Genomic DNA, 16983 nt, shown 5'->3' on the forward strand with positions numbered 1-16983 from the left:
AATGTAAAATATCTGCATTACATACAAATAATATATAGGATCGCAAGGGGTTCATTTAATTGCATTTTGTACAAAAGAGGTAAAGTGAACATGTATAAATATAACGATTTTTATATGGCAGCATTTATAGGAAATATAAAGAGTTTCTTGCACATTGCAAAGGATATACATATGTGTACATGTAATCCTGTATCATTGTTAATGGGAACAAGTAAATACACTTTAAAGCTTTTGTACAAAAATGTGAATAGATTAATGTACTATTATATAATGTATATACATCGAAATTTGTGCATCGCTCTATTTACTTATCTTTTTTTTAAAGTCGGTGTTACTCAATTATTTACGGTTTTTAACTGTTGTATACATATTCGAAAATAAAAAAATATATTTTTCCCCTAGTCTGATGTTTATTACGAAGTTATTCGTTTTATGTAAGCTGTCCAAAGTTCTTCCTTGTATTTTAATGTGGCAGCCAATTTATCTTCCGCTTCGGTAATACCTCTACCCACTACAGCTAAGTCAGCTCCAGAATTAACAACAAATTCTGGAGTGTTGTATTGCTGTCCCAAGTCATCGGAACTTTTCAATATTTTTACACCAGGTGTCAATTGAATAAGTCCCGGACTCGAGAAAATATCCGATTGACAAACAACTCCAACTACTATATCTGAATTTTGTGCAATATTTATAGCATTCTGCACGTATTCACCAATCGTCAGTGCTCCTTTGGAGGACATTTCTGCTAAGATAAATAGACCACGAGGTTCGCTTATGTTTTTTAAACTATTTTTGAAGCCATCTATGATACTTTGACCTGCGATCGCGTGCACCGTAACGACATCTGCCCATTGGGCAATCTTGTAAATCCCTTTTTCATACTGTAAACATACAGTATTGCCGATATCAGCAAATTTTCTATCCTCCATCAATAAAAAGTCATGCTTTTTAGCTAATTCTTTTAAACGCTTGATGAAATTATCACTAAAATCTTCTAATATATCTACATGAGTTTTTAACAACACTATATGTGGTCCTACTAAATCAGCCAACTCTATAACAGCATCTGCTTTAGTTAGATCTGCTGCTAAACATATAGTGGATTGCTTTGATTCCATTAGATTAAATAACTTAGAACCAATTGCATTTTTGCACCTACTGGCACGAATATGAAATGGCATCATCAATCGCGTGTCTGAAATTTTTTAAGGTGAAGTACTCAAATTATTTAATACTTAAAATATATTAAATATCTTTTTACCTGGAGAAATGATTGGTGCTTGGGATATTAATAAGTAATCAGTCACATCTTTAACAATTTTGGGAGAAATTTTATTAGCTTTCAAGAGGTATGTCATCAGTTTTGTGGTTGTATAGAGACTCCTCATCAAAATACCATGACTCTCTATATTTTTTTTACCATTTTGTTCTCTGTCAATTACCACAAAAGCTTCTGTTACTTTTAGACCTTCCCTTCTTAAGATATCTGCTGTCTCTAAAATACTGCTACCACTTGTAACTACATCCTCGATAATTACACAACTATCTCCTGGCTTAAAATTCCCTTCTATAATTTTCTTTGTACCATATGTCTTTGCTTCCTTTCTCTTAATTAACATGGGCACATTAGAATCTATAGAAATCAATGTTGCTAATGGTAAAGCTGCATAAGGAACACCACAAATTCGTGCTACGTTTGGACATTCTTCTACAAATAGCAATAACATTCTAGCCAAACGAGTCTGCAGATAGCAAATGTAAATATAACAAATATAAATTATTACATTTAGATGCATACAAATAATTGTAATTACTATAACAATAGTACTTACCATTATTAGATTAGATTATTAGATTAGAACTTACCATTATTTTTGGATGAGAGACTAATACTCTTAAATCAAAGTATATTGGTGTTTTTAGACCAACTTTGGTCACAAATTCTCCAAACTTAAACGCTCCTATATCAAAAAGATTTATAGCCAATTGTTCTAATTCAATATCCATGTTATTATGAGTTCTGTTATTAGTTATTCAACTAATCTTGGGGAAAAACAGGATAACACGAGATTATTTAGTAATTAAGGTTAATCATATAACTTAATGTTATAGAACTTTTTAGTTTGTATTTTATTTCTAATGTATTTCTAATTTCGCTTAATATAAAAATAAATTCAAAAGGCGTACAGAATAATTACGTTTAATATAAAATAGTAATCTCGTGATTCGTAATTATCACGTTCTCACTTTACTTCACGATATGCGTATCAACAAATGAACAAACAATATTTGGTACTGGTATTAAATAATTTTCTGGAAATCCAAACTTTAACGCGCGCGGATTTGATGTTAATCTTATTTTTTCAAAATAAATTATTTCAAATTAATTATTATTCAAAATAAAATATTTATAAAATATTGTCTCAAAAATAAGTAAAATGTAGGGATTTTTTGTCATTTATAGCGGTCGCGGAAACTTTGGGATTTTAAGAGAGGTAAAATGACTTAAGAGAAACCGTTTACGATGTAGTGAATTTTTAGATTAACTAATTGCCGGTATGAGTTGCTTTAATAGTAATCGATGCATCGTAAACCCTATCATGTTGGTCTAAATCTTCAAGTAAGTCGGTGAAGGTCCGGGGTGCGTACACCAAGTACTCACGTTCCTTTACTCCATCGACTCGCGAATTGTTTTGAAAGTATTGTTTATCTATGTTATGTGTTGACTTAAGTGGGAAAGGTTGACTTTGAAACGTGTAATCATTAAATCGCGATACGTCCCTCATTCTGTTAATTTTGTCTATTTTAATCGTGAAAGTATTTAATCAGTTTCTTAAACTAAAGGTCCCTTATTCTGTCATACAAAAAATTCTATCCTGTTCAATTAAATGAAAAATATTTTAAAAGAATATAAAATTGTTCAAATAATGAACAAATGATTAGAATAAAGGAATTAAACATTAATAAAAAATCAAGCACATATTAATAATATCTTTTTTATTTTCATTATTCAATATTGCTGTTGTTATAAGAGAAAACTCGGTTTTTGTCAAGCCGATTGAATACGGTAAAAATACATTATCGTACTATGTGCGATAATATCCAAAATTGAATGTTTCTTGAATGTTTCCCCTGTTTTATTTGTTACCCCAACCCCAAAGGCCTTTAACAAATCCTGTAAGACCAGCTTGACCTCCTTTTTTAGTTTGGTTACCAAGTTTCTCACTCAGATCAGGGAATTCAACCATATTGAAGGCTAAATCAAAGAACAGTGGTTTGCAGGAGATAGGTTGCATAGATGGTGGCAATTTGTAAACATTAGGTTGTTTTGTAAGAAGCGCACTATCTTCTCTGTACTCGTGTAAACGTTCATGCAGCGGTTTCTTTGTTTTTGTATATTTATTAACACCAGATTCCTCTTCTTGTCCATCTTCTAGAACGCTATGTGCATGTGCTGTATACTTGGCACCTTCTATAGAAATTTCTAGCTTTTCAAGAGCTTCTTTCAATGATTCTGGAAGTATTTTACCATATTCTAGCGCATCTTTTGCATGTTGTGTAGATCTTTGATACAGGGTCATGGCTTCTCTCCATCTGTGAAGATTTGCTAGTGATTGTGCCATGTAATAACATTTAAAAGCTCTGTATCCCTTTGTTTTAGCTTCTTGCTCGCGTACAAACTCTTCATCATCCTGTAGCTGTGATATTTCAACAAGATTGTGAAGTGCTGCCTCATATAACCGCACCATATCTTGTGGTTTTGTTTTAGCAGATTCTGCTGCTGCATTGATCAATGCTAAGTTTCTTTCTAGTGTACGAGACAGTCTGATGTATTGCAAATATGTAATTAAATGCTGTGGAGGAGATAGCTTGTCATTGTCCTTATTTTTTAGCTCATTTTTGAATAAGTCTCTTACAGCTGAAATAGCATCTTTGCAATCTATCAAGTGCGCTTCCAGTAAATCAATCTTAGCTTGATTCGTAGCTGCTTTCTCCAATGTCTGGTTTAGTCTAGAATCGGCGATTAGAAGACCAGCTGCTCTTGGTGGAACTACACCGCAGGACTGGCCCCGCCAGGTCACTTCTTCGGCGTTTATTTGTTTCTCTCGAGTTTGAGCTATCAATGAATCTAAACTAGCTAACAACTCGCCACTTAGTTGTCCTCTCATTTGCATTAAATCATCTATAGCGGTGGTATCTCCTATGTTATAGGCACAGTATCTAAGACTGGGAGCAAGCTCCTCGACGCGAGCGTTGTACATTACTTGCTCAGATTCTGGTAGTGCAGATGCCAACTTCCCATATACCACCTGAGCCTTTTTCAGATTCTCCATTGCTTTCTTCCATAGTTGCAATTCAAAGTGTAGGGACCCATGTATCCATGCTACATATGCTTGAGCTTCTAATTTTGTCCTTGCATCGCAATTGACACTCTGAAAAATATATTTACCATTGAGAAATCAATCTGTTTTAACATAGGAAAATTTAAGTTACCTCTATCAGTTCTTGCAACTGTAAAGAATATGTAGCAGCTTTCCTCAGTCTTGATATCAAGTGAAACTTCTTTCTTGGCTCTGTATTAGACTCTTGACGCAATTGCATAGCATAACTCCAAGCACGTTCAGCCATCATTAGGGGAACTTGTAAAAATTTATCATCTGTAACCATCATAGCTGTTATGTCTCTCCTCTTAAAGTGACGCTTGTCTCCTTGTGGGACTTTTAGAACTTTTCTAAGGCGCCTCAGCCTTCTTGAGCAATATCCACGGTATCGTTGATAGTCACCATGCCTCAACCCATGTTGTTGCTGTGCTTCTTTTATTATTTTTAGAACTATTCAATCATTAAGTAACAACATATAATTCACGGATGATATATAAATGTAGTAATTGCTACATCATGCTTCATTAACACAAATATGTCAAAAAGAAATCAATAATATAATAAACATAAATAAAGACAATCTGTATATGGAAAAAAGATAACTTTTACAGCTTTTTATTTGTAAATTTATGAAAGTTATTATTTTAATGTAATTCCTAACAATGACATATATTCGCAAGTAAAAAAGACAGGAAATGACAAATATAGGTTAGGAAATAACATATGGCGTTGACAGAACTACTTTTGTGAGTAAAAAGCTTTTTGGAAAGGATACTTTCCATCGAATACGTCTTCTGCTCCGTCGGTGTCGTGTCATCGTTTATTTGATTTTTCTTAAACGAATCACTACTTTTTTCTTCGACGACCATCGTATAACCACGTACCCAATTTTCACCAAGTTTTTCAACCGCAAATTCAACAATCACAAAATAACTATAGCTGTTGCTTGGTAGAAATGGTACAATTCACATCTGAACATTATTTTATCCGGCGGCGATTTCGAATCTATGGCAATATAATAATAATGAATATAAATTAACCAAATATGAAATTATATATATTTAATATTATGAAACTTTTATTTTTATTATTACTCTTGTAATATCGTAGAATAGATTTGAATTAGAGATCGGTTGAAAATAGAAAAAACCGTGTACGTCGTCCTTCTGTGGTTCGTTTACATTTAAGAGCGCCTATGTGACTAAAGCCACCTAATTCTTACAGAGATATGAGAAAAACAAGAAACAACGTTAGAGCAGAAGGACGGTTTCGTGTTTCAAGGGCGGATGACCGAGAGGTCAGAGTATGCGAGTCGAAAAGCGAGTGTGTTGCGAGAGTCAGAGCTAACTGAGTCGTTGAAGAGTAGAGTCGTTAGAGGTTTCGAGTTGTCGAAGAGTAGAGTCGTTAGAGGTTTCGAGTTGTCGAAGAGTAGAGTCGTTAGAGGTTTCGAGTCGTCGAAGAGTAGAGTCGTGAGAATTGATAGAGTTGTTAGAGAGAGAGAGTGTGTGTGTTAGATTCGTTGTGACGAGAGTGATCAAATAACTGTAAAGTTATTTGATATAGATACGAGTATTGCATTTAGTTTCCGTTAAATAAATATCGTTCTCTGTCCAATTTATATCTGTATATTCAGTTTAATATTAATAAATTGTAAGTAATCGAAAAAAAATTTCTATCCTTATTTTTCGATATTACACTATTGTTATTATTTTTGTAATAATTAAAATATATTAGTAACTGTAATTATTCTTCGCATTATCTTACACTACTAATATTTTATACCATTCTTGTTATATAACCGGCATTTCTGTTTGTAACAGGTAAAATATTGGAAAGTCAGTACATCCCAGAGCATCACAGAGAATAATTATAGGACGACTGCATTCTAAAAATTTCTTCAACCCGCAAACACTACTTTCAAGCGTGACATAGTTCTCAGTAAAAGAAATGTAAATTTTATATTATATTCTTTATATCATATTGCATATCTGTATGTAACAACTTATCATATACACAATATATACGTTATTATACAATAATATACACATTTAAAGGAGTTATACATCCAATACAGCATAGCTTACAAATAACACATACTACTACACTATAAAAATAAACATAATGTAAATCACTGCGTATTTTCTGAATTTCATTGAATAATACAATACGTCAAAGAGAATTTTACTGTCTCGTCATTTACCCTCGACTATTATCGTATCCAATCTCCCTCTCTTTCTATTATCATTTCTGCAGCCAATTCTCATAGAACACTGCCCTATCTGTTTGTATAGCTGCTCGCATCCTCAATCTTTGTCGCACACAGTCTCTGTCTCTTCCTAGCGCCCATTGAATAATCCATTCATGCTGTTTATTGCCGTCGTCTTTGTTCAATGCTGTGTACGTACGTGTATATTATATCCCTGTCCTTGTTGCACACTCATGCCTTCGTCGTCCCACTTGCAGCTAGCGTCTGTCCTTGTCACACACTGATGCTATCCTTGTCTAAGGATGATCTACGTGCTGCCATCTAACAAGAGCGGTAGGAACCGCAACTTGGTATACCCGATAATAGATGATAGCACGTGGATTGTTCGTAGACAAGGAGAGCACTAGTGTGTGACAAGGACAGATGCTAGCTCTGAGTGGGACGAAGAAGGCATGAGTGCGCAACAAGGACAGGGATATACACGTATGTTCATAGGATTGGACAAAGACGGCGGTATTATACAGCAAGGAAGAATTATTCAATGGGCGCTAGAAAGAGACAGAGACTGTGTGCGACAAGGATAGACGATGCGAGCGGTCATACAAATAGGTAGGGCAGTGTTCTGTGAGAATTGGCTGCACGGATGACAGTAGAAAGAGAGGGGGATAGTGGGCAACAAGGATAGACAATGCAGAGGGCCATAGAAATAGATGGCGACAGCGATGTTCCAGGAGAATGGGCTGCATGAGCGTCAATAGAAAGAGACAGTGATTGTGTTTGACAAAGATAGACGATACGGGCGGCAACAGAAAGAGATAGGTAAAGTGTATAACAAGGACAAACGTCCGGAGTATAGTTTCTCTGTTTAATTAAGCTGATTTTTATAATTATCCTTGGTCATTTCTCGCTATTTCCGAATCTTTCGTATTGTTTAGAAAATTTATTTGTTTATTTATTCGATGGTTATTTCCATCGATGATGTGAACATGAACGAAACTTTTCTAGTCCCTCGTATATGTATTTGTGAAGATGGCGAGGAAGAAGGATTGGATGCGATAATAATCGAGGGTAAATGACTGTAAAATTCTCTTCGACGTATTGATTCATTCAATGAAATTCAGAAAATATGCAATAATTTACGTTACGTTTAATTTTATAGCTTAGTAGTATGTGTTACTTATAACCTTTGCTATATTACACGTGTAACTCCTTTAAATGTGTACATTATTTAATAGTAACGTATATATTGTGTATATGACAAGTTATTACATACATATGAGCAATGTGATATAAAGAATGTAATATAAAATTTACAGTAGCATTACTGAGAACTATGTCACGCTACTAATACTACCAACATATTCTTCATTATAAACCATTTAATTCTACCTTATGACCTTTCTTTTTATTTATGGCATAACTATTTCAAAAACATAGCTAGACGCAGCTGCATGATCACGCGATGTATATAAAAGTATTTTCTAAGGGATACTTGCACGAGAACGTGTCCATTCGAAGAAGAAACATCGTTTGCTTTCTGCGAGTGCTTGCTGATTATGTAAACGACGCGTTAGAATGCATTCCATCCAAATGTTCGACATTCCTGTGGAAACTGCACCTTTCAAATGTTGCGTGCGCTCCTGCGTACAATCCTTACGATCTTTCAGATCCTTTTTTAATATATCGTCCTTTTAAACGATCATCGTTGCCTGCAAGAAATTAGCATTTTCTTTCTGTGAAAAGGAAATGGAATCCGCGTGAAATTACGTAAAAATGTAATTTTAAAATAAAAAGCGAAAGTATTGTTAGATTATAACGAGTATCATAATCGTTGTTGAATTAGTTAAGTTTAAAATACCTGATTGTATTTTGTATCTAACATTTTTTGATTTTGATTTTCAATAGAACGAAATTAAATAGAAGTTTCAAAAATTAAACAATTTAACCCAAAATTACTATGGTTCCCATGGTGTAAGGGGCAAGAGGAACCAGAGCGCTGGGAAACATAAAGGAAAAGTTTTATCTTTAAGGGAACTTCGGAGAGGAATAAAGATTGACAGAAATTGTAATTTAGAGTTGGTGAGGAATTCTGGATTTTTTATCGTTCGTTTTATCGGTAAATTTAATTTTGTTAACGTTCGAGACTCTGGGAGCAAGTAAAACTTGACAGGGGCTATAATTTATAGTTAGAAGAAATATTTATTCGAGATATAATTGATAGATTTAGTTAAACTTTGTTGAGATTTCATTTAAGAGATTCAAACACTCTATGGTAAGGTTTAGTGAACTAATTGGAGAATATTTAAAAGGGGAGAAATTTTCTCATTTAATTTAATAAATTTGTTAATTCATAAAACATTACAGTTTTTAAAAGGGAACCTAAAAGATTGTAAAATAATTTTACAAAGATTTCTGATTTTTCCAATATCGTACATAATATAATATTTGTGTGGAAAAGATTTAAACGATACGCCATTTTGCAAAAAGGGGCAGATGGAAATAAAGTTCTTTTAAGCGTTTTACGAATTTGAATTTGATATTTTTCCTTTGACTTCTGATTCCAAAGTGGAACTGTATTACCCACTTTTATAACGTGTACATTAATGGTTAATGAGGGACTTGATATCTCGCTGCTCCTATTTCTTTCCATCTACGAAATAATATATCGTCCATCTAAAGTTTTGATCAGAAGTTACTTTCAGCTGCTGTTTGACATTTTATTCTGACACGACAATGACTTTTCAAGTTTCAGAAAAGACGAAGAAAAATTCGACATTTCAGCTGTATGTATGTGTGTGTGTGTATTATTTTTAGAGTAACATCAACATTTTTCGATTTTTGGATAAAAAACATTTCTATACGTGAACAATGACAAATTTATTATTTTCACTGGTACTTTCTGGTATTTAATTAACATTCGAAAGAATGAATTTATTAAAACAACAACAGAACACCATATCACTATTTTGTACCTTTCCGAGGAAAATAATTTATGCACACTGCTTGTCACGAGTACTAGAACATCTACTAGTCGCACGAACTAGAATAAATTGTATTTTATTTAGCATTTTACATTGTAAACCGCGCATGATGCGTTTAAAATAATTAGAAAATAAAATCCGAGAAAACCGTACGATATATACCAAATATCATAGCGTATTGTAATGCTCGTAATCGACAGTGTACGCACTGAATATCGAAAGATTTATACTCGTGAAGATATTCTATACATCTTGGAATATTTATTCACAATGATAATGTCTTTTAAAATTATTCTGAAATTGAAGAAAAACTAATCATACGCCCGTATACGTCAATATACCTCAAGAGGTTCAGGTAAAAGAATTCGATAAAACCATGAAAATGTATGCTTTGTTACGATATTGGAACTTCAACGTTTTACTATATGATATTTCAATTTCCAGAACGTCAAGAGGAAAGAACGAAGAATTTAATTAAAAATATTATCCATGTAACATACCGTAGAATATTATCTATATCGAATATTCAATATCAAATATTTTGGAAAAATTGTTAACTGTACGGGATCGATGGACGAAACTCGATGGGATGGATCTAAAGGGTAGATTAGTAGTAGAGGTTCGTTCTACCGGAAGTTATTATTTGCAAGGCGTCGCGAGATCTCAATGATCCTCCCTGGAGATGAAAGTTTGCTGGATTTTCGAAAGACTAACGGGAGAGGTGTGTTCCGCCCGAGTATTCCTCAATTTTCGAAAAGTTTTCGGCGCGGCGCTGCGTGGAAATTCGCCAGCTTGCTGCCTGCAGCGAGGACAAACCTGAAACACCTCGAAATCGTGGCGAAATCATTCCAACGAATTGCTGGAACGTTAACATAAACGCCGTGTGTCTTTGAACGAAATCGCGCGAGTTTGTTTCCTCGCGACTCGACGTCTGATCAGCGCCTGACCTTATCTACTTAACTTTATACTAAGTAGCTACTTGCAATTGAACGAAAACTGGAATTGTAAGCTTAGTCGAAAGTGAAGACTTGTATGACCGTATTTCTTGCAAAAATAGAGCAAATACAGTACTTGTATTTATTTAGAGGATTTTCTTATAAATTTGATTAAGCTAAACAAAACATTTACGACTAGTAAAATGTTTGAATATGAAAGCAGACTATTCCTAATTGAAGTGAAACTGGAATAGGTGATGACAGCGAAGAATCGACTGATTGTACTTTTTATACAAGTAAAGCAAATAGAATACTTGAATTTATCTAGAGGATTTTCTTATGAATTTAATTAAGCTAAATTTTGGATATTTGAATATTCAATAAGAGGGGAACAAATTATTTTTTAAACGAAATGCTAGATTATTCTGGAATAGGATTTTCTGATAGTAAACAAGATTTCTGTTTAGTTACTAGCGTGAGATATCAATATGGTAACGTCTTCATAAATGATTTGATGTATTTGAATATGCAAAGTTCGAATGTGGTAGATCAATCGATCACGGTAATCAGATTGAAGGGAAAGCTGTTTGGAATAGGAATTTGCGAAGAACAAAATGTTTCTAAAGCCGTAAGTATATTTTCTTTCTATCGAGTTGAGATTCTCAAGCTGAACTTTCAACATTCTTCTTTGGAAATTCCCCGTCTCGATTCAAGTTTAAAATATTATATTATTCCAGTTATTATTGTTAATATTATAGAATAATTTTATTAACATTATATATGATTTATTGCAGTATCATAGAATAATTTAATGTTCACGTTTCAAATGCTTCATTATGTTAGCTGTCATTATTGATGTTATAGAATGTTTTAATATTCAGACGTTATTAATAATATTTAATATTCTATTATTTATCATTTGGAACAACTATATCTCCTAAATGTTATTGGTTCCAAAAATATGAAATATTCTATTATTTAGTAATTATTTAATATTATTTGGTAAGTAGATAGAACAATATTCTACCGAAGTTTTACTCGTTTAATCATGTCTTCAATGATATGAACTTGTATAAAAGTTCGCAGTCCAATCATTATTATACTATTACAGTATTGTAGGATACTTTAATATTTCTTTAATATCTCATTTCAAAACTAGTTGAAAAATCGTGAAGTATCGTTCGATACAATTACATCTCTGTATCGTAGACATTGTTGACTCCAAGGGTATGAAATGAAATAGTAGTTAGTTATCCAGGGGCGACTTTTCTTCCCTCGGACAAATAAAAATCTATATCAGAGTGTAAAAAAGAGAGAAGGAAGAAAGCAGAAAGTTTGTTGGACTAACATTTCTCCCAGTGAGAAGAAAGTTGAGAACGTCGTCGAAGATCACAAAGGGACGAACATTAAGGGGTTGATTTATGGGGAGCAGCGAAAAACTCACGGTCCAATGCGCCCTGATAAACATTATCCACGTTTCTCTTCGATTCTTTTTTCTCTTTTTTCTTCGATTTCTTCTTCGTCTGCAACCTCTTGCTCTGAGGATTCAATTTGTAGTTTAACAAATTTCAAAATTTCCTGATTAATTTCGAGAGAGTGATGATACCAGGCTAACGTGGATATAATTGAACTTTCGAAAAATTGAGTTTATTATGCGGGGAATATTAAACGACGTGCCAAAATAACCGATTTATGATTGAAGAATGCTTATTAAAAAGAAAAAAAGAAAAAAAACACTGTGCCAAAAAAATTTTTCAAGAGAGAAAGAAAACTTATGCATTAATGTAGTGAAAATTTAGGAAAAAAATTAATAATACAGTGTTTTCTACAAGCATTGTTCAATTCTTCACAGAAATTTTATAGATTTATATTTATACACCTTGCTATCCTTCTATATATGTATTCAATATTTTCCTGTACCATTATCTATCCCGAATTTAACAATTTTTTCTTAATTATTAACGCATCTTAATTATTTATCAACATATCCTACACATTGTAACCAATATCACTGTACAATTATTCTTCATGTATCTTCAATTTTAATCTCTTTTTACTCGAGTTTTCACACTATCGATCGTCGATGATTTATAGTCTTGAAAAAAAAAAAAAAATTCCAATTGGGAAAAATTGGAATGGAATGAAAATTAATTTGGAAATACAACAATATAATATAACGATATAACTGTGTACTTTTAGAACAACAGAAAGCAAGATTTATTCATCGAATAAATATTATATTTGAATATTATATTTGAGTATTTCTGTCTTTATCAGAAGAACGATTAGAGAATCGTCGAGTTGAACGATATAGAGATATCTACATTCGTCTAGATGGGAAGTTCGAGCTGTCAGGAAACAGACGTTCTGGCCAGGACGTTTAACGTCATAGGCAAAGCCGAGATTGCGTAATTAACAGGATATATCCTTCCCAATCCAGCCCTATGTCGGTGGCAAGGGGTTCCACGTCTTGCAAAGGGGGATTGAGATCGTGTTACGGTCCTGTCGGTTACAGGAACCACTTGCTAAAGCCGCCTAAGACGACTACCAAGATTGATTGGAATCCCGAGTTCCACACGAGCTCCTTTGGCCACAGAATCGATTGTTTTTGAATTGTAATCCCTTTGATACCCTGCCAGTGCAGTTGCTGCAGATTTGATAAGGTGGCTTCCAAGTTAAACGAAAGAAACTGGTACAAACGACCAATTATCATACGTAACGTTTTATATATTAGTCGCCTGTAAGTGGAGTTTTCTTTGCTTACGACGACATGAAATTATGATACAAATTATGGTTTACTCTTATTGTTGTTGTAACGTGAGGAATAGTAATTGTAATGAATATAATGATATAATATGATACAATGATAATGATAAGATATGTGTGTTAATTAAGTACAGAAAATGGAATTTGAGAAATATTGTATGAATATACGAATATTAATGTTGAATATCGAAAAAATAAACGGATGACTTAATTTCACAAGCTCCTTTTTCGCGAGAACACAGCGAGTTCCAAGATGTGTTTACAACTCTAGTTGTAAGCAAATATTTTCATGCTAAAGATTGCATTAAATATTACGTATATCGACAACTGATCGTCGAAATATTCTTTCAGCATTTACAAAATGTCTTGTAACTTCCATGAACGTAAACGTTTTTAAATATATCGTTATGATTATCGTTATGATTATTATTACGATTATCGCGTTTCATTGCAATTAGAACGAAGTTTGAAGGAGTTTTGTATGACATAAATAAAATACGCATAAAAGCTTTCTATAAAAATATGTTCCAATACATTCGTCAGCTACTCTACGTAATTATAAAGTTAAAACGAACAGAGAATAGCGAATTTCTATATTAAATGCGCCATTAAATTTTGTTACCTAATTCTTTGAAGGTCCACAGGCTCCTCCAAATATTTTCGAACTCTCTGCAAATATTTTCAAACCCTACAACAGCGTCGTTTCCTCGTCTTACCATTGAACGAAGTAAAACTTCCGACACGATTATCTAATAATCCGTTCTCGTAAATGCATCTTGATTAAAAGCACGGACAGCGTAAGAAATGGAAAGTTTCGAATGGATGCAGTTCTACTCGCGCGGTTTTATTGATCTTCCGCGAAAATTCGCCGTTTACCTTTGCACGTGAAGGCGGAAACTTCGTTCGTGGAGGGCGAACTTTCGTAGGAATAAGGGTAGCAGCATTGTGAATAAAGTGCCAGCTTCCTAGAACTTACACGAGTCGACCTGTATCGCCACGTGGAACGATCTCGAGGAGAACACTCGCAGAAAAATAATATTTCCAGCGAAGATCATCGTCGTAAAGAAAGTTCCATCGGAGATATCTTCATGGATGGGTTGATTCACGCCATAGAAATCGACGGAAGTGACATTATCTTTTTATTGTACTTGGACTTTGGTCGATTATGATTTACAAGTTTTCTTCATTCTTGATGAAAAATCGATAGCATGACAATTGATAAAATGATTTTTGTATCTTTTGCTACTTGAAGATTGGTCTATCGCGATTCACAAGTCTTCTTCGTTGTTAACGGATAAATCGAAGGCGTAATTAAATTATTATACTTAAAAAATAAGAAGGTTAAACATTAATAAGACGATAAAGTAAATAATTTTTGAGAAAATGATAATTCGATAAGCAAACGCTGTTCTTCAAATTTTTAATTTCTGCAAAAAAAGAAGAAAAATGAAGTAAATTCGATTCCTAGATCGCGGATATTTATGCAAATTCATATTTTTATGTAGATAGTTAAAAAAAAAGAAACCTAGTTAGAAAATTGTTTTTACTGGTGTATATTGTATGTATACGTCGAGGTAGCGGAATCATTTAACAAATTACACTTTGTAGCTCAATTTTTAATTATTTTCTTGAAGACTACATCTCTCTTGTTCTGTTTATTATTATTATTACTTACTTTCTTAATCTTTAGATTATTTTGCACAGATTACTTATCACTTTAGAGTATTTCCACAATTTTTTAGATCGACCAAAAGTTATTAAGAATCTCTTATACCAATTTCCTCAAACGTCGCTTCCCATTTTTTTTCTGACAACTTCCACAAGTGTTTCGTTTCGTGTCATCACTTTTAATTGCTCTATTTAATATCGTGCCGCTCGTTCCACAAACTATTTTTGCGGCTTAGTTTAAATTAGTCACACTACCAAGTATCTTTTGTCCTTGAAAATCTCTCTGGAAATATTCGTGAACGTTTTACGTTCCTTCGTCGTCAATGAAGAAGAAATTGAAACCGATTGGTCGATGAGTTTTGTGAAAAGGGGGACTGAAAATTCGATGGAGAGTCGAGTCATGGTGTAGCACGAAAACAAAACGTTTCAGAGAACGTGGTTAATAATGGAGGCTGCCAGGCCGGATAGCCTGGAAACTCTTAAATTCTGGCTCACGACGTAATTAAAAGACCTCCTGAATCTTTCAGATTCGCTTAATGAAACTCCGGGAAAAATTGATTTTTACCCGGTTGCTTTGTTTTCCTTTCATTACCGGTGTCTCTTTCCCGAACGACGGAATATCGGTTAATGCACTTTAATCTGAAATCCAATAATTCGAATACTGCTAATACGTAGAAAATCGCCGAGTTAACGGAAAAATGATCAGGCGTTTCTTCCTTTTAATTTCAACGATCTTTCGTATCTATCGTAGTAAAAATTGTAATAGCGTAAGTACGCTGTTATTTAAAAATTTATATAGACACTTTGGATGGTTTGTAGTAGCAATATATGGACATTGATAGAATATATAATGTATGAATATATAAACTGATTACATAAATATATAAAAGATATAAATTGAGCAATCGATAGATGGATACACTACTTGTTAAATTTAAATTTTAATGATTCAATTAATTAAGGTATCTCGTTAAAGTTCCGTAAATATTAAGCTTCGTTAGGATTTTCCTACATATTGATGATTGAATTATAAAGTTGAAAGATTAATGACTATTATTTATAAATGTGGAACAAGTATCTTCTTTATCGTATCTGTACCTTAGAGACCCAGATAGTCTGGAAATGAAGAAACTTCACAGAATTTTATTATAAATTTTGTTGGAAAATTGTTCCGTAATTTGTTTAACTTTCACAAATGGCAGTATTTCAACGGTTAAAATCAATTTTATTGCGTTATAATATAATAATAAAATAAGAATACATCATTTTACCAACAGATAATTCTTACTTATGATTCTGTTGTTAAATTGCTAATAAACATAAGCAAGTGTCCAGGTACTTTTAGTAGTATACTTAAAGGAAAGTACTTGAATTTATAATATCTTCCTGCCGAGAATTCTGTACTTCTTCTAAGCGTGATGAAGAGCGAGGAAGTCATAGTTTGATCGGTAACGTTGTTAAACCGGCAAGTTCAACATGATATTTAAGGTCCTGGACAGAAGTTTCGGAACTTTCCAGGACATTATAATATTAAATTGTGCATAATTAATATCGGAAAACTTTTTATATTTATCTTAGTTTGTTTAAGACGAAGTTTAATCTGCAGAGTTACCAAAAGTGGGTAGAAATGAAATTGTATCAAGCACATATTTTGTTAATAGACTGCGGATTTTTATGCATTTATGGAATATTTCATGATGCGGAAATTGTACAGAATGCAATATGTAATAAAAATATATAAAATACCTGAAGCACATTTAGGTTCCATTTTTTATCGATATTCACAAAAATATGAATTTCCATAAAAATTTCGAATGAAAGATTTTGTGTTTATAGCAATGAGAGAAAAATTGCAAGTTTAAAAATGGTCTAATGATACTCAGATAAAATTTTAATAATTACGTCAAATTCTTCGTCAAAATTCTTTCAATGAAAGTTATGTAGAAGATCCACAGTACGAATTACTACTTGAAATGAAGGAAGGAAGTAACGAGGAGGGGATTTCCATGGTTCCGAAGACTGATGCTAATGAAAATACATCGAGG

The 16983-nt window shown here is 33.1% G+C and overlaps 2 protein-coding genes and 1 long non-coding RNA gene across 4 annotated transcripts; all 3 read right to left on the reverse strand.

The window, feature by feature from the left end:
• Window positions 1–35: 35 nt before the first annotated feature.
• On the reverse strand, window positions 36–2277 carry LOC117208482 (uridine 5'-monophosphate synthase). Of its 2 annotated transcripts, none has more exons than XM_033449674.1 (3): window positions 1867–2277; window positions 1262–1742; window positions 36–1195 (listed from the first exon to the last, which is right to left on the reverse strand). In XM_033449674.1, exons 1-3 carry the CDS (start codon window positions 2005–2007, stop codon window positions 414–416), a joined length of 1404 nt encoding a protein of 467 aa, XP_033305565.1. In that variant the 5' UTR covers window positions 2008–2277; the 3' UTR covers window positions 36–413. The 2 variants fall into 2 exon arrangements, with proteins under 2 accessions (XP_033305565.1, XP_033305574.1); XM_033449683.1 differs by having other exon boundaries at window positions 1262–1708; window positions 1867–2006.
• A 777-nt stretch (window positions 2278–3054) lies between these two features.
• LOC117208471 (signal recognition particle subunit SRP68) lies at window positions 3055–5360 on the reverse strand. Its single transcript, XM_033449670.1, has 3 exons — window positions 5158–5360; window positions 4495–4832; window positions 3055–4433 (listed from the first exon to the last, which is right to left on the reverse strand). The coding sequence occupies exons 1-3, from the start codon at window positions 5249–5251 to the stop codon at window positions 3138–3140; spliced, it is 1728 nt and encodes a 575-aa protein (XP_033305561.1). The 5' UTR covers window positions 5252–5360; the 3' UTR covers window positions 3055–3137.
• A 2644-nt stretch (window positions 5361–8004) lies between these two features.
• On the reverse strand, window positions 8005–10457 carry LOC117206833. The gene is made up of 2 exons (XR_004487446.1): window positions 10200–10457; window positions 8005–8297 (listed from the first exon to the last, which is right to left on the reverse strand). It is a non-coding gene; the product is annotated as an uncharacterized LOC117206833 (long non-coding RNA).
• Between the last annotated feature and the right edge of the window lie 6526 nt (window positions 10458–16983).

This window comes from Bombus bifarius, unplaced genomic scaffold (assembly GCF_011952205.1).
Source record: "Bombus bifarius isolate JDL3187 unplaced genomic scaffold, Bbif_JDL3187 scf7180000007966, whole genome shotgun sequence".
Lineage (NCBI taxonomy): Eukaryota > Metazoa > Arthropoda > Insecta > Hymenoptera > Apidae > Bombus > Bombus bifarius.

Excerpts from the sequence above, each read along its gene's own strand:
- LOC117208471 (XM_033449670.1), bottom strand. The coding sequence starts at position 5,251 with ATGGTCGTCGAAGAAAAAAGTAGTGATTCGTTTAAGAAAAATCAAATA. Across the intron at positions 4,833-5,157 it reads GAAGACGTATTCGATGGAAA|TTCTAAAAATAATAAAAGAA; the intron begins GTATCCTTTCCA and ends ATGATTGAATAG. Across the intron at positions 4,434-4,494 it reads AGTTGCAAGAACTGATAGAG|AGTGTCAATTGCGATGCAAG; the intron begins GTAACTTAAATT and ends TATATTTTTCAG.
- LOC117208482 (XM_033449674.1), bottom strand. The coding sequence starts at position 2,007 with ATGGATATTGAATTAGAACAATTGGCTATAAATCTTTTTGATATAGGA. Across the intron at positions 1,743-1,866 it reads TCTCTCATCCAAAAATAATG|ACTCGTTTGGCTAGAATGTT; the intron begins GTAAGTTCTAAT and ends TGCTATCTGCAG. Across the intron at positions 1,196-1,261 it reads AGCACCAATCATTTCTCCAG|ACACGCGATTGATGATGCCA; the intron begins GTAAAAAGATAT and ends AAAAAATTTCAG.